Raw genomic sequence first — 27,973 nt, forward strand, 5'->3', positions numbered from 1 at the left:
GAGGTAATAGTACCTACCTCACAGATATTTTGTGAGGATTAAATGAAATAGTGTCTAGGCCATAAGTGTCCAATATATAGGAGCAATTCCTTTTCTTTTGGCTTTCAAGATACCCATTCTCCTGTAAAGTCTGTCTCTGCTCCTTCTCCATACACTTGTTGGGTCACTCTACTTCCAAGGTAGTCATCTTCAGCTTTGGACTGTATTCACTCTATCTTTTCATCCATTCTCATCATTTCACTTGTGGCCAATACCCTGATGAGCCCCAAAGCCCTATCACCAATCTAGAACTCCATGAGTTTATAACTATCCAACAGCTCACCAAAACTCAACATATCTAAAGTAGAACTCTTCTTAAATATGTTCCTTATCTTCCTAATTAGACTATAAATTCTGGGACAACAGAGACCATGTTAGGACATGGCTATCCTCCTAGAGCTTAGAAAAATGCCTGGCACATAGGCGTTCAGTATATGCTGAAAGACTGAAGAAGCTTTTTTATATCAATAAAATGAATGCTATAAGAAAAATGGGCCAAAACCGGTTTGGCTCAGTGGTAGAGCGTCGGTCTGCAGACTGAAGGGTCCCGGGTTCGATTCCGGTCAAGGGCATGTACCTTGGTCGTGGGCACATCCCCAGTAGGGGGTGTGCAGGAGGCAGCTGGTCGATGTTTCTCTCTCATCGACATTTCTAGCTCTCTATCCCTCTCTCCTCCTCTCTGTAAATAATCAATAAAATATATTAAAAAAGAAAGAAAAAAATGGCAAAGGCCCTGTGTCCCTTCTCCATCCTAAGCTGCTTAGGGAGAAGTCACCTGTGAGATCCTGGGACAACAACTGGGCCTACAGCCCTGGTTCCTCCTATTAGACACACACCTTACTTCATTTCAATGGTTACAGATAACATAAAGATAAGGCACCTCCCAAGGATAGAAAAGCATCTGGATTTTATTTGATAATTTCAGTGTTTTTGAAAATATTGATAAACAAAAGCTGTACTTGGAGCTGGATGACAGATATGTTTTTTAACATAAAATTTTCATCCTCAAATGTGATGTTTTCTGAAAAATATTCCATCTTAGGCCTCTTGTTGCAGACAGGTTCCATGGGAATGCACCAAAAAGAGGCATGGAAACAGTCCCCATGGGAGATTAGTTTCTTTAAAACACAGGCTGCTACTACTTCCTGTGAAGTTCATCAAGTGCCTGTCCCTTTGCTTAGTCATCCACAGTGAAGTCAAAAGGCTCAAAGTCTTTGCGGAAACGGCGAGCCAGGGTCTCCTCCTCTTCCTTGCTGATCTGACACTGCCTCCAGTCAGACTTGTCAGGAATATTAAGGATGGCTTCACTTGCCAGGACCTCCCTGCAAAAAGAGCACAAAGAAGTCATAATAGAAACAATTTAAACCACCCCTGGCCCCCTCCTGTCTGCGGAGAGCTTTCCTCAGCATCGCCCAAAGAAGGCATGCAAACTCCTCTGACTTTACTCATACCATTTTCTCTTGTCTTGAGTGCCATCTCTGCCATTCTCTCAAAATCATACCCATTTTAAGTGACCAGCTCAGGTCCTACCTCATTCTTAACCCCTCAAATCCCATTCACTTCTCTGAACAACTTGGTACTTAGAGAAGCAACATGGCACAGGAGGATGAGGGCAGACCCTGGTGCCAGAATATCAGAGACAACTCCATTCCTAGTTCTGCCACTTGCTAGTCTATGACTTGAACAAATTATTTCATCCCTGAGTCTTGATTTTCTTACCTATGAAATGCAAAATAAGGATTTTGTGAGGGATAGACATAACACAATCAAAGCACCAAACTAGCTGTGATTATTACACCCTACCTTAAACTCTAGTTTTGTCATCTGAATTAGACCGTGAGTTTGCTAAGAGCATGGTGCAGAGTCAACCACCTAGTACTATAACCCACTCTGACTTTATGCCTCCTTTTAGAGAACACAAGCCTACATAGACACAATAGCACAGGCTCAACAAAACAAATAAAAAAAACTCACAACAATTTGTCTTGGTTCTTAGAATTAAAAAACAACTACTTTCAGTCACATATACAATATAGCTTTTAATTGTCACTGCTTTATATTTGTTTTTATTTATTTTGCTATATTATAAATACTACTTGTGCATATACATGGTTTATTTTTCACTTTGAAGCTATAATACAATAAATAGAAGAGCTGAAAACAAATCACATGAATCTCCTAATTATGTTCAAAGGACGTGAGCATAATTTCTACCTGCGTATGCAAACCTTGAACCAACTTCTTCATCTGTAAAATGAATATAGAACCAGCTTTATTCTACAACTAGTGGCCCGGTGCATGAATTCATGCACACTGAAAGGAAATTAATTAGAAGAAATTCACCCTTTCTCTATAATAGAAGCGTCAACCAAATTCATGATCAACAATGACAGATGGAAACACACCGTGCGATTGACACCAGCAAGAGCTTTATATGTATCACGCATGTGCAAGTTAACTTAGCCCTTTATATCCTATCTAATAAAAGAGTAATATGCAAATTAGCCATCACTCCACTACAATATGCCATGCCCACCAGCCAATCAAGAGTAGATATGCAAATAAACCCAACCAAGATGGCTACAGCCACAGAGAACAGGAGAGAGGCTTGGGTTTTCCCAGGCAATGGAGGAAGCCAAGCTTTCCACCTGCCCTTGCCGGCCTAGGCCTCCACTCAAGGCTACAAAGTTTCAATTAGAGAAGGTAAACAAATCCAAACAGAAATGGCGGCAGCCACAGAGCTGGAAAGAGCAGGCTGGGTTGCCCCTGGCAATGGAGGAAACCAAGCTTTCTGCACCTCCTGGCCTGTCCAGCCTCCACTTAAGGCTACAAAGTTTCAATTATAGAAGATACATAAACCCCAACAGAAATGGCTGCTGCCACAGAGCAGGCAGAAGGCCTGGCTCCACTCCAAGCTATAAAGTTTCAATTGTATAAGATAAATAAACCCCAGATATTAGGGCCTCCGCTTGAGTCGCCAGGGGGCGTGGCCGGCCTGCAAACCACCATTGGCCCCTCACCCAAGCCTCCCCACGTCCCATGGGAATCCCCACCCTGATCCGGGACACCCTTCAGGGCAAACCAGCTGGCCCCCACCTGTGCACCAAGCCTCTATCCTATCTAATAAAAGAGTGATATGCAGACTGACCATCACTCTATCACACAAGATTGCTGCCCCATGTGGACACAAGATGGCCACCACAAGAAGTCCCATCCCAACCTTCAGGACAGTACAGAATAATGAGGTTAAAACCTCATATTTTGTGGTTCATCAGGCCTGGATATGAACCTTCCAGTGACCATGGACAAGTTACTAACCACTCTAGAGCCATGTTGTCCATTATAGGAGCCAGTACTCAAATACAGACATTTAAATTTTAATCCCAATTAATTTAAATTAAAAATGCAGTTCCTCAGTCACATTAGCCGCATTTCAAGTGCTCAGTGGCCACTTGTGGCTAGTGATTACTACACAGGGCAGTGCAGATTTACAGAGTATTTCCATCATGTAAAAAGTCTGTTGGGTACTGCTCTAAAGTCTCATTTTCCATAGTGGTAAACTGAGATGCCACTACCTACCTTACAGAATTGGGAAGATTAAATGAGACAATGCATGTAAAGTTCTTGGCACAATACCTGACCCAGAGCATGTATTCAATTAATGGAGGCATTTATTCACTCGGGCTAGAATTTTGACAGTCCAAAGTTTACCCTCTAAATCTCTCAGTCTCAGCCTCAATCCTTTCCTGAAGCCTTTCACATATTAAACATGAGCTCACTGTCTCTAAATTTCTGAAATATTGTTCCTAAACTTAAGGCACTTTTCACATTACTGTCATATATGTAAATATCTGACTTGCTCTAAGACTATTACTTCCTTGGGGCAAGAATTCTTTCTTATTTGGCTTTTTATTTAACTGTCCATGCAGCCCACTACTTTGTTCAGAGTAGGTCAAGTGAAAATACATTTAAAATAAGAAAACTATACAAACCTTCCAAACTGCAAAGGAAAATTCTTTTTAATTCTGTGGAAAAGCTTCTCTCCTGTGTCAAGTTCAACATAAAAATATGCTGCTCCTGGCTGTGCAATCTAAAGTAAACAGAGTTGCATGAGGACATATAATAGTGCTTTAAAAATCAAAAACCTGGCTCATCTCTTCGAAGTTTTAATTTGGCAAAGAATTCAGTCTAGAAGCACAAAGGATGTAAGCAGCTATAGATCCCAAGCCATTCAGTGGAACTTGAGTTTAAAAAGCCAAACTGGCAGATATTGCAAGACCCTCCCAGTGGCACTCGTCTTTCTAAGTTCCTGCCTTAGGAAGTTTCTCATTTCTTGTTTTTCCCTGAAAGTACTGAGGCATTGCTGTAATGCCATATTTGTCTCCAGTCTAATAAAAACTCCAAGCTCTTGTTCCAAACTGTCATCTGTCTTTAACGCTTTTGGAATGCCTTGATGGTACCTCAGGCTCCATGTGTCAGAAACCAGGTTTTTACTTCTCCCTGAACATCACCTTGTCCTTCTGTTTTACCTGCTTGATGTCAGAGTGCTCTGGGATTTCCAACAGCTCTATCTGCTGCTCTTGTGCCTGGGTAATGAAGGCGTCTTTAATGTCATCAGTAGCACAGCGGCTGAGTGGCACAGGAACAACCTGGGGTGGGGGTGGGGGTGGGGGCGGATAGGAAAAAGTTTTCATATAGGTCCCAGAGAGGTCATGCCTCCTGCAGTTCTTGAGAGATAGCAAATCCATCACAGGGGTGGAGAAACACCCCTCAGAAGAGATTCTCCTCAGGCCAGACAGGTCCATGTCAGCCTGTCTGTAAGGACTTAAACTTATGAGATAGCTTGCACATGTGGGAGCCAATCTCTGATGCAGGAAAGGTTAGAGAGAGATCTTATCATCAAGCCTTTCCCAGCTCCTATATAATATATGTGGCAGAGTCAGGCCCATTTGAAAACTTAACAAATGTGCCAGAAAGAAAACCACCACAACTACAAACAAATTATCCATAACACTCTCCAAATTACTGAGCTGCTAGCCCCACAGGCTCTGAGACTGTTTCCTACCTCTGAGCAGTCACTCATGTTGGGCTTCACATAAAATACCTAACCTCTTCCAAACTACCTATCAAGGCCCAAATTTTTCTTGGAACCTTCCTCAAATACCCATTCCTTTTCTGAACAAGGTACTTACTGTCTGTGCAATTCACTTATACTGACCATGCACTTCCTTGTGAATTCTCTGGAGTTATCACCAGAGACTCTTTAACCTTTTAAATGAACATTACCTGAATATTAATATGAAAATTCACGTTAAAAATTTAAATATATTTAGTTTTACATTAGAATCTAATACTTAAACATTAATAAAAATAATTATTAAAATTAGCACTATTTAAATTTTTATCAATATCTAGGTCCCCACATGGTCCTTCCAAGTTCTTGGGCAGAGACCACTTACCTGTAGCTGGAGGTGATGGCTCTTATAATTTCTCTCAAATAGAATACATCGTTTCCCTCGACTCTTAAAAAACTTTCTCAATGTAGCCTTATACTTCTCCACCTCTTCCACCACCTCTGCGGAAAGCTCCACCACTGACTGGTAGTGTCCAATGGGCAGGATAAGGACATGATCATCAGATAAGCCTCCTTTGGCCAGAGCAAGGTAGCACTGAAGATGAAGCACACAGAAGTGAGAAATCAATACTGCATGTATGGTTCTTCAGGGAGAAAGCTGATACAAAGAGTGAGGCTGGGGTGTGTGGAAAAACAGCTCAAGAGGCTATTAATAGAAATTCTTCAACTTTTAAAAATCCAATTTAGAGATTACAACAATCATGTCCCCAAGTACCTGCTGAAGAATGAGATTGGATGCAACAAATTTCTATGCAAATATCAAATGAATTGGGAGCAAATGAGAACACACAAACAGACTTTTGCCTTCAGACACACCAGAGCCAAAAAAGGACCAGAACAAACAGTTGGTTTTCCTTTCTAGGCTCCAAACTTAAACAAAACAAAACAACTTTTCAGTTACTATTACCTTTAGCCACAGAAAGAGCCCACCCACTCTGCTTTCAAATGACCACTCTCCCCACAGTAACATCCATCCCATCCTACCGCAAATACATGCACAGGCTCACAAAAAGAGCTCAGATGACATGATTAGCATCCAATGTCCTACGCCTTAAGATGCTGACTAACCTCTACAAAATGAAAGCAAACATGACCTAACGGATTGAAGGAAGAATGAGAAACTTCAAAGCCAACTGTATCCAAAAAGGTAGAAAACTATTGTTCCAACAATGGATACTGGCAGCTAAAAAGCAACTAAAAATCTGTCAAAACCAAAACATCAGACCTCTCTACACTCATTCTTTGAAAGGAAAACAACACAGTGAATAGAGAAAAGCCAATGCATACAAATGCAAATGGCGGTACTATATCCAAAGTATACTTTTAGTGTGGCAGGTTCAAAGTTAAGGCTGAAAGTAGGAGTCATTTATTGAGAAAGTCCAATAAAATGACAAAATAGGTAGTGGAAACAAACTAACGTATGATCATCCTTGATCTACTTGGCATAGAGAATTGAGTACATCTACAGTTAACTTTCGAGATGACTAAAATTCATCAAAATTTCATAAGCACTAATGCATTTTCTTAATTTTTACAATAACCACTTTTTTTAAAGCTTACTCCAAAAGCTTGCATCTTCTAGACTTTTCTTTATATCAAAGGGTCACTGTCATAAATAGCAGTTTTTATATTATGATGTGCATTGAGGCTACTGAAGCTTTCTAGTTTACACTAACTACCAATCCCCAATACAGTACCTTCCAGTTCGTGTGAATAGTTTCACATTTGCCTAATCTCCTTCCTTCTTTTCAAACTCTCACCTTTTAATCTGTTCTATACTGAATTATGTATCTGAATGTATCTCAAATGTATAAATAGGACCTAAATGAATGCTTCCCCCATATGAAAATGTATTGGCTTCAAAGGAGTTATTTTGGACTTTTATTTTTATTTATTTATTTATTTTTAAATTTAAAAAATATATATATATTTTATTGATTTTGTACAGAGAGGGAGAGATATAGAGATGAGAGAGAGTCATCGATCAGCTGCCTCTTGCACACCCCCTACTGGGGATATGCCCACAACCAAGGTACATGCCCTTGACCGGAATCGAACCCGGGACCCTTCAGTCCCCAAGCCGACGCTCTATCCATTAAGCCAAACCGGTCTCTATTTTTTAAATTTTTTCAAGTCAACAACTTTATTTATTTATTTATTTTAATTGATATTTTACAGAGAGGAAAGGAGAAGGATAGAGAGTGAGAAATATCGATGAGAGAGAATCATCAACCAGCTGCCTCCTGCACACCCCCCACTGGGATGTGCCTGCAACCACTGTATATGCCCTTGACCGGAATCGAACCTGGGACCTTTCAGTCCACAAACCGATGCTCTATCCACTGAGCCAAACCGGTTTCGGCTATTTTGGACTTTTAGCAGCTTCCCCTCCTTTTACCAGTTGTGGCCATGGGCCATTAGCATAGGTGTATGTATGTTTCTAGAGGAAGGCATGGCAAAGATAGAAAGCCAGAGGGGAAAAGTAATGAAAGGAGATTATTGCAAACCCTTTGCCAAACACCAAAGGTCACCAGAGGTTCCCAAGAGGTTCCCACCAAAGGACAGTACTGGTAAGCGTAGACTTGATTATTAGGTAGGTGCTATTAGGTCTAGCAATAATTAATGTCGTTTTCTAATACTTTTTAAAATCGAATTTAAACAATACAACAAAATTTAATCAACAATATAGTTGCCGTTGTTTTCTACTACTTGTGCCCAACGCTCAGGAAGCATTTTAATCTCTCTGTTGTAAAATTCTTGTGATTTTGATGCAAAAAATTCGGTCAATGCATTTTTGAGGCATTCTTCATTATTAAATTTTTTTCCAAGAAGAAAGTTTTGCAAAGAACGAAACAAATGGTAATCGGAAGGGGCAATATCAGGAGAATATGCAGGTTGAGGGAGAACTTCCCATTCCAACTGGCGCAGTTTTTCAGCAGTGATTCTTGCAGTATGCGGTCGTGCGTTATCGCGGTGAAGAATTACTCCCTTCTGATTAATCAGCGCGGGTTCTTTTTCTCTTAAAGCTTGGGCTAACCTTTCCAATTGGGCACTATACACTGCACTTGTAATGGTTTGGGTAGATGGTAAAAGTTCATAATGAAGAATTCCTTTAAAATTCCACCAAACACACAACATCACTTTTTTCGCAAGCAAGTCAGGTTTTGGCGTGGGCTGCGGAGCCTCATTTTTGTCCAACCATTGAGGCCGCCTTTTCAAATTAACATACAGCACCCATTCTTCATCTCCGGTAATAATTTGCTCTAAAAACGGCAAACGATTCTGACGAGAGAGGAGCGAACTGCAAATTGTGACTCTTTGATTACGGTTGTTGTCGGTCAACTCCTGAGGAACTCATTTTCCAAAATTTTGGACTTTGCCAAGTGCACGCAATTGTTTGGAAATTGTTTTTTGTGAACAATTTAAAGTTGTCGCAAGCTCTTGTTGGGTAATTTGAGGATTTTGCACCAAAAGAGCTTGAAGAGCTTCTTGATCAAAACTGGACACACGGCCTCGACCACTCTTGTCATCTAACGAAAAATTTCCCTCGCGAAATTTCTCAAACCAACGCTGGCATTTTCTGGCGCTAACTGCATCTTGACCAAGAGCACTACAGATGTTTTTTGCAGCCTCACTTGCTTTTCTTCCTAATTGGAACTCGTAAAGCATGCAGTGCCGAATATGCTCTTCATCAGCCATCTTCTTAGCCCTAGTTTTGCAACAAAAACCAAACCAAACACAAACTTTTTCAAGCAAAACTTGTTAATTGCACTTCACACGTTCTGTAGATACCACGTGTTTGAAGGTTATGTCAATACAAGTCAACGCCAAGCAAGATTTTAAACGAATGTTGAGAACGACATTAATTATTACTAGACCCGATAGAATCCTCATGTGGCCTCCGCCTTGGGGTGCAGGGCCACAGTCAAGGCGCAGGATGTTTTTTTGCCCCTTCTACCTTCAAACCCAGATGAGAAACAAACCGGTTTCCTCGATTATCCCCTAAGTTAACATTACAAACCTCTTTTTCCCTGCATGCATTTTGAGCCTGTTGAAGCCTCCAAAATAGAGAGGCAGTGTCAAACCTGCCTTATCATTCAATGTGTGAGGGAGAGAAGAATGTCATAAACTAATCCAAAAGGAAGGGCATACTTGTAAAAAGCGAGAGCTTTTCAAGTTTGCTCTTCTCACTGATGGGTTCATCCAGAAGCTCTGTGGTCCAATGGTGTCACAGGCTTTGACCCCATCGATGCTCCCCCTAGAGAGAGGAGCATGCTAATAATACATACCCGTACATAAACATTAAATGTAAAAGACTGAGACTATTGAGTCTGAAACAACAAAGGCAGGAAAGGGATATAACTTAAATTGAGATTCTAGTCTGTCAGTCTATAGGAGGCCACAATAAAAGGCCCTCAGATTGTCAGGATTAAGTTGAGGAAAATATCACATTCAGAAACCAAAATTAGAATAAATTAATGAAAAACAGATGAAAATATCCTTCTGCAGAAGCACCACACGTTAAAAAATGGTTTGTAAATATTTCTTTCAGGAGCCTCAGGAAACAGCCAATTCTAGACATACAAGGATGTAACTATAACCCTGAAAATAAGCTTTTTTCATTCAAAGCTGATGAAAGGGATAATGATCTATGTGGTTCCCAGTGAAATGAGGGTCAAAGACTAGTATTATTTAATACCTAATTGAGCCCTCCCCAAGGAAAAGTAACTGGGGAAATGTGAAATAGGATGAGACACACATACTTCATTAGCGTTTTCCACAGCCTAAGTAACATTATCTTTAAGATCATAGTCTGATTCAGTACTCACCAAGCAACCTTATAAGTATTACCAGGGTTCCCAGATACCCACGTCAGGAATGTGGATATGGAGATTCCTGTCATTAGGAAGCTATAGCCTCTACTACTAGACAACACTGAGAATTTGTCACTTTTTAGTAGTATGGAATAAAAATAGTTTGAACAGTATATAGGAGATCCATACCTATTTATCAGAGAGGGAGGAAGGTGGGGAGCAACCTTGTGCAAATGGCACTACAAAACCACAAGAGAACTGCTATAATAAAAAAAGACAATAGCAAATGTTGGCAAGGATGTGAGAAAACATTTTGCTGGTGAGAATCTAAGATGGTATAGTCATTTTGGAAAATAGTTTGGCAGTTTCTTAAAAAATTAAATATAAATTCCATTCCTGGGAGTCTCTCCAAAAGAAATGAATACAAATGTCCACACATGCCTGCACATGTTCCCAGCAGCATTATTCCTAATGGCCATAAAGTGCAAGCAACCCAAATATCAATCTATTAACAAATATATAGACCGAATGTAGTATACAATGGGATACTGTTTGAAAAGGAATACTGATCAATGCTACAACATAGATGAGCCTCAAGGATATTATGCTAAGAAGCCAGATACAAAGATCACATATTCTATGATTCCATTTGTATGAACTATCCAGAAAAGGTTCACCCATGGAAACAGAAACTAGACTAGTGCTTGCCTGGGATGAGGGTGGAAATGGGAATTAACTGTACTGTAAATGGACATGTGGGATCTTACTGGAGTGACGGACATGTTCTAAAACTGTATTACGTGATGGTCGCACAACTTGGTAAGCTTACTAAAAAATGTTGAATTGTACACTTAAAGTGGGTAAATTTTACAGTATGTTTATGGACTCACAACAAACAGATGTCGCCATCTCTGTAAAAGATCCAAGAAAGTAACTTACATGTGTGCCAATGTTGACTACCAAATGCTTCTCCACTTCAGGACTGGCGAGACAAAACCAGCAGGGTCCTGAAGGCTGAGCTTTATGTGGAAGAAAGCTGAATGTTAGTGGTCCAAAGACTCCAGCATATAACCACCCTTGTCTGATCTTTATATTCTGCAAAGACTGGTATTCAGCATTGCCACAATGGGCTGGGCCTGCTGTACCCCCACTATGACCACTACTCCATCACCATTATCGATGAAACTAAACCTCTATTAGAAAAAATTCTGAATTTGTAACCTTTCCACAGGTAGGTAATCCATAACTGATAACCACATACTGACTAAAGAAGCATGTGACTGGCAACAGATTGCAATAAAAGAACAATGAACTGGGTGTCAGGATCCCCAATTTTAGCCCCAATTTTGCCACTAGCTAGCCACATGACCCTGGGCATTAAGCTTTCCCAAGGTCAACTTCTTCATCTTTGAAATGAGGGGGTGGATAAAAAGGATCTCACCTGGCCAATATGGCTCAGTGGTTGAGCACTGACCCATGAACCAAGAGTTTACAGGTTCAATTCCCAGTCAGAGCACATGCCTGCTGGAAGCATGCAGGAAGGGGCCAATCGATGTTTCTCTCAATATTTCTACCTTTCTATCCCTCTCCCTTCCTCCCTTTAAAGTCAATAAAAACATACTTTAAAAAATTTTTAAAGCAATAAAAAAAGTATCTCAATGAAATAGCCTTAAAGTCTCTTTTATCATTTTGATTATCCTATTATTTTATGAACCAACATTAGTTTTTTTATAGGCTGTTTAGCTCATGTTTTACAGACATGAAGGAAAGGAGCAGTTTCCATAGTTCTCATAAGAGACTCAGATAGCCTCAAAGTCAGGCCATTTTTGCATTATTTCATTTTTTATTATTGGTCCTAATGACTCATTATACAATTTCTTTTGCCAGAAGAGGCTCTTAGCAATGCTGCTTCCCAAACAAGACCACAATAACAATGATCGCTCAGAGGAGACCTCTGGAACTGAGGTACTTACGAGGTTTGCGAGGCTGCTTTGGGTGAGGAGATTTGCTATCTCTGCCTGTAGATGAACGCTTCCTTCCCCGCTTTTCATTTAAATCAAAGAAAAACTGACAGGCCGACTCTTCCTGGAATGGCCAAAGGTGGAAAAGTATATATTATTTAACCTCTAGACAAGTGCCAACCATGCACACACAAAGGAATATTCCTGCCATGTAATGTCTATCTCTTCTCCCAGCCCTTTCATAGAACATGCCTATTCTAGAGAAGCATTTATCCCAGCTGCCACCAAATCCATCGCTTTGAAGAGGCATGTTAAAAATCCAAGTTACAGAGCAATTCTTGCCTAAAATATGAACTCATCCAAATTCCTTTCCCTTTCTCAATGCAGTCCTACACTCCCCAGGTCAAAAGAACTCTAATTGAGATTTAATTAAAAAGATAAGGTTGTTCATAAAGAAAAAATGAGAAAGCATACTAATTTTCCTCTCATTTGACATTCCTTGCTGTAGTGAGAAATTAATTTTAGTAGAGTTTGCTACTTAGAAATTTCTTCAGATTGAATCTTATTTACCTACTAGCACTCATAAAATCACAAATTACATTGCTACCAAGCAGTTGTTGGATTCCTGCCTAAAAAGTTAAGAATAATCAACTAGATTTTTTTAAAAAGTTGAAAAGTTAAGCTCAAACTACAATTAAAACAACAACAACACGGAGCTTACTTTGTTTTCTAAATATCACCATTGATTTCCCAACAGAAAATGAAAATTTCAATTCTAAGGAATAATCTTGTCTTATAAATTAAACTATAGCACAAGCAAGGGGAAATCCTGCCCAGAAAACGCTACCTCTCCATCAGAACACACCTCAGGGGCAGGAATTTGCTTTCCTATTGGTGCTTCCTTCCCACATTTCCTGTAAGGGTTTTCAGTGACATCTGGAGGCTGCTTTACCAGTTCTGCTGCATCCATTAGTTTCATGGGAACGATGCTGAATGCATAAAGATACTTTGGAGAAAAACAACATAATTACATTAAGGGAAATACTGTTCATTCAAATGTAGACAATATTTCATTGTGAAGATATCACAGAGGCTTCTGAAACTAAGATTTGAAAAGCAGCAATTGATCCACCTGTGGCTAGGAGAATACTTAGTAAATCAAATGCCAATTCAGTGATCTCTGCAGGGCTAACCGGAGGGATGACAAGTAATGAGTAACAAGTCAAAGTACCCGCCTTTACGCAAAACAACCATCATTACAAAGCCCAGAAGAATTTGCTCCATAAACTTTGAAGCCATACTGCTTCTGTCTCTAAGTCCTGTATCTTTGTGTACTTCATCAACAGAACCATAGCACTGCCCTTCTTTTTTCTAATGAAAACTAAATTGGACAAATTAGTGTTTACTCTGGCATTACATAATTTCTGCTGTATATGCTGATACATTTTCTTAGTAGCAAAGAGGTAAATATTCATATGGATACATAGAATTTCAGACTAATTACGCAGTTATTGAGAACCTTAGATGAGATAGGAATAGATGCTTAACCTCACTACTGATCACGGAAATCTAACTAATTAACAATGATACACCATCTTCATCTATCAGAATAGCAAAAACTAGTAAAAATTTGGCACTACCCAGTAAGAATGTGGATAGGAAACAAACTCATACACTGCTGCTGGGGTGTAAATGGGAAGAAAATTTTGAGATGAATTTAATAATGCCTCCCAAATTTAAAAATGTGCACATTCTCTGACTGAAGTATGAGTTGCTTAGGGCTGAGGCTAACACATCCCTGAGAGTAAAGCAATAAACAGAAAATACTATGAATGATACTCGGTCTTTATAAGGCAGCAAAAAATGTTAGCTATCTAAACTTGGTAAGAATGCACTGGGCTTAAAAGTTTAAAATATTATGGGAAAGACAAAATATATATTCGCTAATCTTTTGCATGTACACTGCGTATGGCATGTTATAGTTACTGAGGTGCTGGGACACTGCGATTAGGGAGGAGAGAAGACATGAATGCTAAACAAGGAAAGAGAAACATTTATCAGACAGACAATGATTATTACCAACAAATACTAAAATCTTTACCTTTTTCTTTTCTGGATTTCCAACATTTGCCAGTGCTATGAACCTGGTGGCATGCTGTGCATTTTCCTGCAGAACGATGTGGTTTCTATAATATATTAGAGAGACGAAAGGTTACCAAAAAACTTAAAATATGTAGACTCCACAGGGTCATGAAAAGTCCTAAGTCCATCACCAACGATAACATAATCTCAGATGTTACCTGTCTATCTAATAGGAAAATCACTCCTACCTCCCAGGGATATTGTTGGGTAAGAATAACATCACAAATCTAAAAAGCATAAAACTCCAACTTTTGGTTTTAAAAGAGTTGTCAAATTAGAAAAAAGTTGATAATTGATAAAACTATGTGATAAGTATAGGAGGGTTCATTGTACTATTCTCTCTGGTGTAATAAAAAGCTATAACAATGAAAATCAAAAGGAAATGAGTTTTAAGTGGGGGGAAAAAACATGTTTCAAATAGTAATATATAGGATCATTTTATTTTCCTAGAAAAAATATAAAAACACATAAATGTCTATTTATAATAGAAAAAATATGAGAATCACATATACCAAAATATTTTTTTAGCTTTTCTATATTTATAAGCATTCTATATTAAGCAATTTATTATTTTTAATTTTTTTTAAGTTATGGCAGTATACATATTTTTTATTTTTAGTGAGTTAGTTGATCATTAATATAGATGCCAATACTTAAGAGTTATTTACTTTCCTCATGCCTCAGAAATTTCCTGAATCTGTCAAAAAATGTAATTTTATTTAAAAAATATAGTATTGCAGTCCTAGCTGGTTTGGTTCAGTGAATAGATAGAGCATCAGCCTACGAACTGAAAGGTCCTGGGTTCAATTCCAATCAAGGGCACATGCCCAGGTTGCAGGCTTGGTCCCCAGTAGGGGGCGGCGCAGGAGGCAGCCAATCAATGATTCTATCTCATCATTGATGTTTTTATCTCTCTCTCTCTGGTTCCCTTCCTCTCTGAAATCAATAAAAATATATATTTTTTTAAAATCTAGTACACTATCTATATAAAATCCTAATATGCAAATTGACCAAACAGCAGAACATTGGTTGCTATAATGTACACTGACCACCAGGGTGCAGATGTTCAATGCAGAAGCTGCCCCCAGCCCACAGGCCCCGACTGTCATTGGTGGCGGGGGTGTAGGGCCAGTGAGCAGGCAGTGCCAGGCCAGCCAGGGTGGGTATGAGCAGGGCCCCCCAATCACTCTGCAGGTCAGCTCTGATCGCCTGCCAGGCCTATGGATCCTACCCCTGCACAAATTTTGCACACCGGGACTCAAATAAATCCATAAATACATGTTTCATATTCACATTATTGAAAGAAATAAACCAAAATATAGTCTGACTGCTACAACTTGTTTCTTTTTAATAAGTACATTCATAATTGATAAATGGGAATGATGTCAGTTTAAGGTGAAAGTCATGCTATTTCATATACAACTTTCTCCAACTATTTTAAATGATTAGAACAAGTTTACTCATAATTAAATTGAAGCTTTAAAAACACATGAAGACATTAAGAAATATCCTAAGATATGTATTTTTTAGTGGACGTAGTGCAGTGAGCTCAAGAACTGCTAATATTCTCCACTGTTAAGCTATCCAGGTATAGTATGCAAAATAATGGCCCCCAAAGATGTCAATGTCCTAATCCCATAACCTGTGAATATTAGTTTACATAGCAAAGGGAAATTAAGATGACAGATAGATTTAATAACTTGCTAATTAACTGGCCTTAACATAGGAAGATGATCCTGAATAAGCTGGGTTGACCCAACATAATCACAAAGGTCCTTAGCAGCAGAAAAGGGAAGCAGAAGAGAGTCAGAGGGAAGTGGCTACTGAACCAGGTAAGAGTAGTAAGAAGGATTCAACCAGAGTTGCTGGCTTTATAAGATGGAGCAAAGGGGCCATCGGGCAAGGAGTGTAGGTAGGTGGAATCCAGAAGCTGAAAAAGGCAAGGAAACAGACTCCCACTAGGGCCTCTAGAAACGAATACAACTTAGTCAACACTTGATTTTAGCCCAAAGAGACCTGTGTCAAACTTCTGACCTATAGAACTGTATGATAATAATTGTATTGTTTTAAGTATAAAGTTTGTGGTAATTTGTTATAGTAGCAATAGAAAACTAATACCACAGGCAAACTACAAGTACAATAAAAAAAAGTTGGGAAAATGTTTCCCTCATTACTTTAAAATAAAAATGATTGATGCAGCATGGCCCAGTGGTTGAGTGTCAACCTAGAAACCAGGAGGTCACAGGTTCAATTCCTGGTCAGGGCACATACTTGAGATGCGGGTTCAATCCCCAATAGGGGTCGTGCAAGAGGCAGCCAATCAGTGATTCTCCTTCATCATTGCTGTTTCTATCTCTCTCCCTGAAATCAATAAAAATACATTAATAAAAAAAAATGACTGATGCAGAATGCTACCCCTGAATGGTGTTTTTAATCATAATAGCTCTTCAAAGGAATACAGGGATGCAAAGCCATGGACTGACATATTCTAGGTGCAAATGTTAGTGGAGATTTAGCTATATTAGTATTTGTATTATGATAATTATATAAAATTTTGTTACAACTCTGGCTAAAAAAATTAAATTTTATTAAGATTTAATTCAAATACTATATTATTTAAAGTATACAACTTAATAATTTTTAGTTTATTCACAGAGGAATGCAAATATGGAGATACAAAAACCTGTATTACCCATGGTTATGTCTTATGCTATGCTACTCTGGGGAAAAGGCAGGTTATTTTCTCCTTTTCACTTAGCTCTATTTTTTGAACTTTCAACAACATACACATATATTACTTTTATGAAAAATTATTTTAGGGATTACCCATGCCTTATACACTGAAGATGATTCAGAGTTAATTTTACTTAGCTCTACCACTTATAAATCAATGGGCTTATTTTCTCTGCAATATATCCTTTAAAAATTGCACCTTTAAAAATTAAACTAAAAGCATAAATAAATTGAAGCAAGTTTTTTTTTTAAATCTGTTTGTTTTTTTTTAAATATATTTTATTGATTTTTTACAGAGAGGAAGGGAGAGGGATAGAGAGCTAGAAACGTCGATGAGAGAGAAACATCGACCAGCTGCCTCCTGCACACCCCCTACTGGGGATGTGCCCACAACCAAGGTACATGCCCTTGACCGGAATCGAACCTGGGACCTTTCAGTCCGCAGACCAACGCTCTACCACTGAGCCAAACCGGCTTCGGCTGAAGCTAAAGCAAGTTCTTGATTCTCAAATCAAAATACTTCTAAAGTGATTATACTGAGATTAAGATTATAAAAATAGTACAGTTTGACCTGATCAAAATAGGAATTACTAAAAAAAAAAAAAAAAAAAGGGAATTACTGTTACATCAAGCTATGATGATTACACATTGTTATTTCAGACCCTCAGACCTTTAAAGGCTCTATAAAGTGCAATCCCTTATGTTTAAAATTAGGAAGCAAACTCAGTAAAGTTGAATACTTTGAGAGTCACTCATTCAGTGCCCGAGTAACTAAAAAACCTTAAGATGTTATAAGGCTGAAATGAACATGAGAAGTTAACACAAAAGATCCAAGGTAAATTCTTCAAAAAGTCAAAAAGAACGAAATGCTACTCACCGATATGGAAGCCTCTCGTAATAGGTCTTTTCCAAAGCAGCAAAATGATACCTTGGTTTCAAGCCTGTGGCAAGATTGGAGACCAAAGCAGAGCCACAGTTTTTGGTATCCACTTCTCCCTAGTAAACAGAAATTCAGTCACCTCAGCAGACCTAAGAGTAACCGAGAAATGCAAAGAAATAACAAGACACTTTGAAATTTGAATGTGGATACAAATGTGGGCAGTAGAATTTGCATAGTAAATTCCATACAATGGAAGTCAATGAAATCTCAAACATACAAATGGAACTGAGTTACTATGAATGCAGAAACAGAAACAACTGATGGAAGCTAGAGGTTAAAAAGCCAGTTCTCCAGACTAATACCCCAAAACCGGGTTTTTAAACCTCTTAAAATATTTTGGGAGCCCTGGCCGATGTGGCTCAGTGGGTAAAGCATCAGCCCACGGACCAAACAGTCAGGGTTCAATTCCTGTCAAGGGCACATATCTTGGTGGCAGGCTCAATCCCTAGCCTGGGTCAGGATGTGTGGGTAGCAACCAATCAATATTTCTTTTTTCCTCTCCCCCTCATCCCTCCCCTCCACTCTCTCTCTAAAAATCAATGGAAAAATATCCTTGAGTGAGGATTAAAAACAAAAAATCGTTTTTGGAAAGTAAGTTCTCTGTCAGAAGTGCACAGACTACTATGATTTGCTTTGTTGTGCACCTATAGTTATGACAATGCAGATAGTCAATTTACAATATAGAAATAAAGCTAGCTTTCAGAGCCACTAGAATGTAGAGAATACTTGGGATGAAATATTAAAGAACTTCATCATATAAGCATGCAATCCTTTATTTTGCCTCAGTTAAAGAATGTGTAGTTTGTGGAAGAGCACATCATGCCATTGTTACAGTCCGCCAAAAGTTAGGCTCGTTCCCAGAAAATCCCTAGCTTCAAATAACAAGTTATGTGATTTCTCATCCATAATGTGAAGATATTAGCTGGAAATCAACTACCAAGTTAATTTTCCACTAAGTAAAGCAAGAACCCCTGTTGTTTTATGCTTGCCTCCTTCAGGATTCTACTGAGGGGCAGGGAATTGGCCTTGAGGTTAGCTATGGTAGCTTAAGGACTGATGAGCTACATTTTCTTCCCTGTAAGTATCTTGTATGGTTATTTATAAACTTGAATTAAGATCTTTGTTAGCACCCCAAAAATGAAGGAGTCTCTTCTCCTTCCTTACAGAGCATCACATGTGTCTTTCTCCCTCCTATCATCAGCTTAATAGACCTCTGGATCCTCCCTAGCTTTGCTGTATCTTCTCTATGCTGCAATCAGCACTGCCCCTTGAATTCCAGAATAACTCTGAATTTGTGGAAGGGGAAGAGAGCATTGTCCTTTTGCCTTTCAGCATCCTTCCTGACAATACCTGCTATCTCGTTGGCCTTTTTGGTCATAGACACATTGTGCTAAAGTGGCAGAGTGCTCTACAAGACCCTTTTCTGGATCATTTCCCTTCACTAAAGCTCAACTGATGATTTCTGTCCTCACAACCTTCCAGGTCTTCCTTAGGCTGATTTCCACCAATATAGTATTTCCCGGTAGCTGTTATTCACCAACCTGATGTACACCCTCTTTTAGATTGTTTACAAAAATGCTATGGTGAGCCGAAACCGGTTTGGCTCAGTGGATAGAGCTCGGTTTGCGGATTGAAAGGTTCCAGGTTCGATTCCGGACAAGGGCATATACATTGGTTCCGGACACATCCCTGGTTGGGGGTGTGCAGGAGGCAGCTGATCGATGTATCTTTCTCATTGATGTTTCTAGCTCTCTATCCCTTTCCCTTCCTCTCTGTGAAAAATAAATAAAATATATTTTAAAAAATGCTATGGTGAGATCCAGTGCATCCCAACATTAAAGCTTTCACATAAAATAAAATTGAAAAATTTTTTTTAAGTTTTCACTTTAGAGAAGTACTAAGTTTTTAACACATCTTTTCCTATCTTTAGGTCTTTAGATCACTACCTTTGATCCATAATGATTCCATCTAAAAAAATATTTTGATAGCAAAAAAGCTATAACCTGAGCTGCCACTTGTTATAAATATTTTCATTGAAAATTAGTGAACCCTCAAAACAAAATAAGAGGAAGCCTGAAAGAGGGCACCTAAAGCAGAGAATATAATTTAAAGAACCATTCATTTATAATTAAGATTTCAACAATCTCAACTGTGAATCAAACTTTCATAAGATCGACTTTTGCTTTGGTCAGTTAATATAGCTTTACGTATCATGAAAAATTCACATAAAAATTAAGAGTCATATTAAGAGTTTACATTAAGAGTTAAAACACTTAATATAAAGAGCAGAAAAAGCCCAAATTAAGCCAGTGCCATTTGCTTTTAGAAATTCCAACTGAACAAGCGCTACTCACAGAAGAATTCCCAAAGTTCCCCACATACTTGGGCCATGGGGATGTGAGCAAGATATCAACACCCTTAAACTGGGGTGTCGAACACAGCATTGTCCTCAGGGAAGACACATCCTTGGGACTAAAACTGTAGCCTGGGACTGGCTCATTTAAGGACTCTGTCCCACTGAGGTACACGATCTGCAGCCCCGAGGTTCCAGTGAAGACACCTTTCCGCCCTGGGTTCAAAGAAAAATGGACAAGTTTTAGTCAAAACTGCAAAATGAAATGTCATTATGGGGGTAAATCTCTCTCCCCACGCCATGACCCTGCTTCCTCCCTGCTTTGAATGTCTACTGCAAAGCCCTAGCGGCCCTGCTGGCGGCTAGGTCTCTGTGCCAGAGGCCACAATGTACTCCTGTTCAGTGAGACCAGCTGCTGGAGCCCACCGGTCAGTCTGTTTACCCAGGTGCTAATGACAAAAGGTGGGAAGCAAAAGGCTTTCTGCCTTCTAGTGGAGATTCTGCACAGATTAAAAGAAAGCCAGACACCTGGACATAATGAGAGGTGATGAAAAGAAAAAGATACCTGCAGTTCTGAGGAAGGTATAATCTAGAATAGATGTACGCTTCATGCAGGCAACAGCTGCCAATTGAAGGAAAACGTTTCAAAAGAGCAGCTATTTGGGAAAAATTAGTGACTGTTCTAAATTTCTTCCTTGGTTGTGCCTTTAAGACTTTGCTCCATCAGTTTTCACTTTCATCTACTAAGTCTCTTCTTCTCAACTGGCTCTTTCCATTCAGGAAACAAAATATTAAACATACTAATTAATATACATACTAGTAAAGGCACATACTAATTAATAAATACACATACTAACTGATAAAGCTTTTCCTCTGCAGTTTCACATTTTTCAAAAGAGTAGTCCATCCTAAGTGCTTTACCTCTTAATTAGCTGCTTAACCGACTGCAATCTAGTTTCCCTCTCCCACCATTCTCTTCAAGGTCATAATCACCAATTGTCTCTACTCTCTTCACTTACTCTATGAAAGATAATATCTTTACCTCTCCCAACACACCTGTAATTACTTTCACCTCTGCCTGCCTTCTAGGTGAAGATATATGCCCTAAACCACAAGATACTACCATCTGCCTGCTTCCTTTCTCATATTCTTATTTAACAATTTGATCCTCTTCTCAGCTTTATTTCTCATCTTTGTGGGACCAGCAGCCCAAAACCTATACTCTCCAACAGTGACTTCATTTATAAACTCAAGAAAAATCACTCCCATTATAAGTTGGATGTTCTGCCAGCCCTTCAAGTTCAGTATCACATGTTCACTATTAAGTTCATTGTTTGCTCTGCCTACTGGATCTCAAAAATTCTCTTTCACAGAAATAACCTAAATACCTCAGCTGCTCTTTCCACTCTTGGCACTAACTTCATGTGGTAAAACGGCTGTCATAAATATCTACAGCAGTGGTCTTAATCCAAATCTATTAACTACAGTGAGAACTGCCATAAGTCAGGCCCACAGTAAGAGCTACAACAAAAGGATCTCAAAATGTATTTCTCACAATGATGATTAAAACAACAAATAAAAATCTGTCCCTCAATTTTTTGCCTAAAATAATCTCATATGGTTGAAACAAGATGAGATTCAGGAGGGCCATAGTCAGATGTAGGGAATCAAATAAAGGTCAAGATGGATTATGGTGGGGAGGGAGAAGAATGGTATTTACAACAAAGAAAATGCAGAAGACAAATGAGAAGAGCAGTGGAGAAAACGTGAAGAGCAGTGGAGCTATTTTAGGGAGGAATTGAGCTGAGTGATCCAAGAGGTTGTGGACTGACAACAAGTGAAGAGAAAACAAAATGGCCAGCACTGAGAAAGCCACTAATGAGATGCAGGGGGTGGGAGGAAACAACTCTAAGCTGGAACTAAAGAGTGGACCTGGAACCAGAAAAAGGACAAAGGAAGTGAAAAACCCAAAGATCGGCACTAAAAACTTCAGTTTCAAAAAGCTCAGAGAGACTTAGAGCTATAGCTAGTAAGGAATCTATTAAGTAAGCTGTGTGTTATATGGCGAGACCACATCCACAGATTTTTAAAAAAACATAATTTATACTTTAAACACTATATATACACAGTCAAGTAAGCTATTCCTCTGTTTGGCTGCAAGAGTATGTATTTGGTTGTGGGAACACAAGATTTGAGGGAGGTGGAACAGGTCACAAAGGTCTGAACTAGCAAATACCCTTACCTCTCCCAACATTTCTATAATTACTATAGTCCTGTAATTACTCAACACAGACTTTGGGAAAGAACCCCTCTGATCCCCATTCAGTCAGAATCTGGGCCACAGTAATAGCAGAAGAATCTAGCCACAAATTTCCTAGAAGACTTTATTATGTTCATTACAAACACAAAAAATATCAACTTACCCAGGTAAGTAATATTCTCAGCTAATTCACACCCATCAGCATCTTGGAAATATTTTACTGTTTCCTGGTTATTGGCACCTAGCACGTATGTCTGAATAGGAGCTAGTGAGAGAAACATACATGACACCATAGTTACCAGATCTGCTTTGGAACTTGAGCAATGCTTCCACATAGGAAAAATAATCATAGCAAAAGTACAGAGTCTGCAATCCTACATGTGGAATATGATCACCAGTTAGCATATCCTACACCCAACCTTATGGCCTGATTATTAAATGGTATCACTAAGATCAGCGTTTTTCAACCGCTATTCCGCGGCACACTAGATGTTGCCTGGTGTGCCGTAGGTGCAGACAAGACAAGAATTTTATAATTTTTCACTATTTTGTTTACTTAATATTTCATAATAAAGTAATTATAAAATACTTTCTTTGTGTTTATTTGATTCCTATTCAAGAGAATTACTTTATATATAGTCAATATAGGCACAGAGTTAAATTTTTTAACATTTTCTAATGGTGGTGTGCCTCATGATTTTTTTCATGAAACAAGTGTGCCTTTGCCCAAAAAAGGTTGAAAAACACTGACTAAGATGATGAAGTGAAATCTTAAAGAGGATGGTCAATGTGTAATTAGAAAAAATAGTCCCTAAAAAGCTTAAAAAAAAACACTGATACTGGGAAAAGGAAAGAACACATACGATTTCATTTATTCAATTCTTGCCGACTTAAAAAAGAATGATTTTTCTGGAACTAATTCCAAATATGAATCAGCTCAATGCAGGGCTCAAAAAGAATTTTTTAAATAACTAACATTTGTGAAAACAACCCAAAAAAGACTGTGTAGTCTTGAAACTTTGTTAGAAATCATTTGCTAAATAAAAGGAATTTCTATACCTTTTTTGATGCCAGTTTTATACTCCTCCCATTCAGCATCTGGAGTGGAGCCAAAGAAATTTCCTATACACAACAGCAGCTAAAATGAGTTTTTTAAACAGATATGAGTTTTTTTTAAATCAAATGGTACATAATTGATAGTAACATTACTCAGCTAATTATCCAAAGTAATGATCTCAAACCAGGTTTTTTTTGCCTTAATCAACTTGCAGAATTTCAATACCTAATTCTATAGTAACAGTTGTATAAATAACTACATTTTGTCTTACTGACTGTCAAATTCAAGTTGGGAATGGGGAAGATGGAGAAATCAACCTTGAAGAATCTTCTGTGAAAAACAAAACTTTAAATATTAGATACCTTGAGAAATATAGGGCATAAAAAACACATGTGCTGCCTGTTGTCTTTACTCAACTTTTAACCCAATGAGCAAATGAGCATATAATCCCCATACCTGGGGGGGAGGGGAGGGTAGGAGGGGGCGGGGCGGATAAATAGTGATGGATAGAGACCTCACTTGGGGTGGTGAACACACAATACAATGTACAAATGATGTGTTGTGAAATTGTATACCTGAAGCCTATATAATTCTGTTAATATATTCAATAAAAAAGAAAAAAGAATCATTTAGGGATGTTCTGCTGGTCTGTTTTCACATTTGTGTACATTGATAAAATAACAAGATTGAAATTTTAAAAGTATAAAAAGGTAAACAGGTCTCCTTCTTCCACTGTTCTGCAGCTACTAAGTTTCTATGCTCACAAAAGGTACCCAATCTAACAACAACAACAACAAAAAAAGGAGTATGTGTTAAATCAAGAAACGAATAAAGGAGTCCAAACTTTATTTTTGTATGTTGACAGTAAAATTAAATTCAGAAAAAGGAAACATCTTACGTCAAAGTTTCCACTTTTCTTCTGAATTGCTCGAACTCGATTGAATAAAACATCAAACTTTCCTTCAACATCTCCACAAGCCAAGCTGCAAACAAGAGATAAACATCAAGGCAATTACAGGGCTGCCAGATCTTCCTGGGTCACGCAGACATGTGACCAAGTCTTCCTGAGGCCACCTGACAGGCTCAGTGCATGTGAACTATTACTGACCTAAAAGTCTCACCAACACCTTCCACTCACCCTACCTAAAGTTTACCTTATCTTTTCCTCCAAAATTGAACCAGCTTCTCCTCACTGCCCAAATATTGTGGATCGGTCATTCACCAACCTGGCCACTAAGAATCAAAAATCTCCCCTCCAATCATCAAGTCTTATCAATCCCCTTTCAAAACATCATTTCCCCCGCACCCCCAAAAACAGCTTACACATCCATCCTGGCCTTTTTATTTCCATTGTCATTATCTTGGTCCAGAGTTTCAATCATTCATTCAATAAATACATACTGAACCTATAATATGCTAAATGCAATATACCAAGTCCTATGCTAAGAATGTATTAGGAGTACAAAGTGGGGTAAGACAGTTCAAACCTCAGTTTACAATCAGGGAAGGGATACTGTTATAATCATAAATTTATACAGGGTGGATCAAAAGTAGGTTTACAGCTGTCTGTATGGAAACTATAATAATAAATAATAACACAAAAATAAACTGTTTCACATACTCACAACTATAAACCTACATTTGTCTCACCCTGTATAAAAAGGGTTGCCGGCTGGTGTGACTCAATGTTAGTTGGAGCATCATCAAATACACCAAAAGGTAGAAGGTTCGATTCCCAGTCAGGGCACATACACAGGTTGTGGGTTCAATCCTGGGTCGGGATGTGTGTAGAAGGCAACCGATTGATGTTTATCTCTCACATAGATGTTTCTATCTTTCTCTAAATTTCTATGGAAATATCTCCTCGGGTGAGAAATAAAAAAAGAGGGGAGACTGCAAGTTTCCCTAACAGAAACCTTCCCTACGGTCAATCTGATCACTCTCTCCTTCTGCCATTCCCTGGAATGGTTAGTTCTATGAGTCCCAGCCTGAGTCTAAATTTTTCTCATGCTTCAAATCCTGGCACATCTCTAAAGTCTTCCTGACCAGGTCAGAAAGTCCCTCTCCAAACTTCAGAAACCCAAAGCAAGCTCTGTAATCACCTACTAAGCATTTTTACCTCTGGGCAACACCTCTTTTAGGGAGCCCTCTGGTCCCTATCAGGTACCAGTTCTTGGTGCTCCCACTTCCTCTATCACAGTAGCAGTCACATGGGATTATAGTTATTTCTGGGAGAGCCATGGTTCAGTTTGTACATCATAGGACACCTCAAAATTCATCATCTCCTCGTGTGAGCCCGTTTCCAGCGTCTCCTAGCCCACTGAAGAAAGAAAAAAATCTAGGACCCCAACAATGCTGGCTCCTTCTTACAACCAAAGCACCTCAAACCCGGTATTGCATCTCCTCAATGGGCCTTGCAACCCTGCACTTTTCTGCTGACGTCACTCCATCTAACCCTAGCTGCTGTCCTCTCTTTCGGCTCTAATTTGTTCTCCACATAGCAATTAGAATAAGGTGACCAGACGTCCCGATTTTTAACAATTTGTCCCCCGTCCCGTGGCGTTTTTTAAAAAGTCCAAAAGATTTAAAAGATTCTTTCCAAAAATCGGGACTTTTTTAAAACGCCGCGGGACAAATTGTTAAAAGTCGGGACCGTCCCGGTTTCACCTTAAATTGGAATCACTTTCCAAAATGAAAATTTTGATCATGCTCAGTTGTTCTTAAACATTTCAATGACTTTCTTCCTTAGGATAAAGACAAAAATGTTAAGGCTCAATCCTCACTTCTCCTATCTCTCATATTAAACCAAATACTCCTATTATACACCCTACCGGAACTGTGAATCTTTTCTTCCTGACATTCACCACTACCATTAACTTTGCATGGATCTGGACTCCCTGATTATTACTGTCAGTCTGTTTCTCTTCACTATAAGTTCTACTAAGGCAGTCACTCCATCTGTCCTGGTGCAGTGCCTGGCACACTGCAATTGTTCAGTAAATATGGGTTGAACGAGCGGATGAATGGAAGTCCTCTCTTTACGGTCCCAGCCTCTCGCCCCCTCCACCTGCCTCAGAGAGTGAGCCAGGGCAGAGGACCTACCCATCCAACCACCTCTTCCGCCCAGGGCCCCTCAGCCGGCCGCACACCTAGAAACTCTGGCGTAGTAAACGGCGTGCGGGAGAACAGGGTTGTAAATGAGGTGTCAGAGGCCAGAGTGGCCTAACCAGGAAGAGGCCCCACGGAGCTTCCCTCGGCGACTATCGCCAACGGTGCCCGCCTGGAAGCGAAACCGCCAGGGAAAGAGGGCACCCCGCCGGACCAAGATGGGATCGGAGCTCCCAACCCGCCGAGATGTGACAGGAGCTCCCATCCCCGCCTCTAGGTCTTCCCTTCCCGCCCGGAGAGCCCACCCCACCGCCGCAGGCAGCCACGTGCGCCCCTCCCCCCGACACTCACACACACACGCGCACACACACACGCACAGGGGCTCCCGATCCAGGGTCACTCACAGGCGCAGCGGTTTCTGGGCCATCGGTCCCGAAACCCCGGGTTGGGGCCACCACCGCCGCTCAGGACCCGCACCGCACTCCTCCGGAAAACGCGCTGGCAGCACAATAAGACGTCAGCGCGTCCCAGCCAATGAGGGTTCTCCTGTCTACGGAGAGCGCCGAGGGACAGAAGCCTCTAGTAGGTACATTCGCCTCAAGAAGAAAGGGGAATTAAGGAGAAAGGGGAAATAGCATTTAAAAATCCCATTATGATTTTGTATTTCCGGGCAACTGGAGTAAGTGTCTGAGCTGCTAGAAAGTTCCCAGCACAATGTTGGACCCTAACCTATGCTAACCTAACCACATCACGCTGGAGAGCAAGACACTCCCTTCAGACCCACTTTTCATAGGTTTTGGACCTTTTGAAAAATTAAAAGAATGGCCATCGCCTTCAAGGTGCACAATCACTTTTATTCTCATTGAATCATCTGAAAATAATTCCAGACATCAAGAATGCCTCTGCGTGCATTTCCCAAGGACCATCCTCCTACATAATCATAACATCATTAACACCTAAGAAAATTAACATTAACTCAATATCACCTAGCACATCCATACTTAAAGTTCTTCATTTGTCTCTCTCTCTTCCCCCCCCCCCACCCCATTTATTTCATACCTTTATTTGTTTTCAGTCAGAATCCAATCAAGTTTCACATTCACATTCAATTCCATCTCTTGTCTCCTTTAATCTCCCGTAGCCCATCTACCTTTTTGGTTTTGTTTTTTATAACATTGGCTTTTTGGAGACTTCAGGCCATTTGGCAGGAGATGGCAGTGTTTAAAGAAGTGGAAACAAAGGTCAGAGTTCCTAACAATTGAAGGACATGGAAAACTCATCAAGGGCAGCCAAACAATTCAAAATTAACTAAAATGTAGTTTGCTTTGCTGGCAAACTAAGCATGTGATTTTCCTCTTTGGGGTAATGCAGCACAGTCCAGCACTGGAGATCAAGACTGAAATTTGAAGAAGAGTAGAAGTTTGCCAAGTAT

The 27,973-nt window shown here is 39.5% G+C and overlaps 1 protein-coding gene and 1 non-coding gene across 5 annotated transcripts; both read right to left on the bottom strand.

The window, feature by feature from the left end:
• Window positions 1-1,061: 1,061 nt before the first annotated feature.
• CWF19L1 (CWF19 like cell cycle control factor 1) lies at window positions 1,062-27,099 on the bottom strand. 4 transcript variants are annotated; one of them, XM_036438852.2, is made up of 15 exons: window positions 26,946-26,983; window positions 24,332-24,416; window positions 23,436-23,498; window positions 22,540-22,641; window positions 20,721-20,884; window positions 20,118-20,332; window positions 17,701-17,819; window positions 14,050-14,134; window positions 12,814-12,954; window positions 11,961-12,072; window positions 10,927-11,006; window positions 5,499-5,708; window positions 4,569-4,688; window positions 4,032-4,129; window positions 1,062-1,361 (listed from the first exon to the last, which is right to left on the bottom strand). In XM_036438852.2, exons 5-15 carry the CDS (start codon window positions 20,725-20,727, stop codon window positions 1,217-1,219), a joined length of 1,332 nt encoding a protein of 443 aa, XP_036294745.1. In that variant the 5' UTR covers window positions 20,728-20,884; window positions 22,540-22,641; window positions 23,436-23,498; window positions 24,332-24,416; window positions 26,946-26,983; the 3' UTR covers window positions 1,062-1,216. The 4 variants fall into 4 exon arrangements, with proteins under 4 accessions (XP_036294745.1, XP_036294743.1, XP_036294744.1 ...); XM_036438850.2 differs by lacking the exon at window positions 20,721-20,884 and having other exon boundaries at window positions 23,436-23,514; window positions 26,946-27,098; XM_036438851.2 differs by lacking the exons at window positions 5,499-5,708; window positions 20,721-20,884 and having other exon boundaries at window positions 23,436-23,514; window positions 26,946-27,099.
• On the bottom strand, window positions 4,887-5,031 carry LOC118719621. The gene has a single exon (XR_004988193.1). It is a non-coding gene; the product is annotated as a small nucleolar RNA SNORA12 (small nucleolar RNA).
• Window positions 27,100-27,973: the final 874 nt, after the last annotated feature.

This window comes from Pipistrellus kuhlii, unplaced genomic scaffold (assembly GCF_014108245.1).
Source record: "Pipistrellus kuhlii isolate mPipKuh1 unplaced genomic scaffold, mPipKuh1.p scaffold_m20_p_15, whole genome shotgun sequence".
Classification (NCBI taxonomy): Eukaryota; Metazoa; Chordata; class Mammalia; order Chiroptera; family Vespertilionidae; genus Pipistrellus; species Pipistrellus kuhlii.

What these genes read in the sequence shown, in the direction of transcription:
- CWF19L1 (XM_036438850.2), bottom strand. Translation starts at nt 26,968, where the DNA reads ATGGCCCAGAAACCGCTGCGCCT. An exon ending in GCCCAGAAACCGCTGCGCCT is followed by an intron (nt 24,417 to 26,945) that starts GTGAGTGACCCT and finishes TCTTGTTTGCAG; the next exon opens with CTTGGCTTGTGGAGATGTTG. An exon ending in TTTCCTTTGCAGTTTGGAAG is followed by an intron (nt 1,362 to 4,031) that starts GTTTGTATAGTT and finishes CTCTTTTTGCAG; the next exon opens with GGAGGTCCTGGCAAGTGAAG.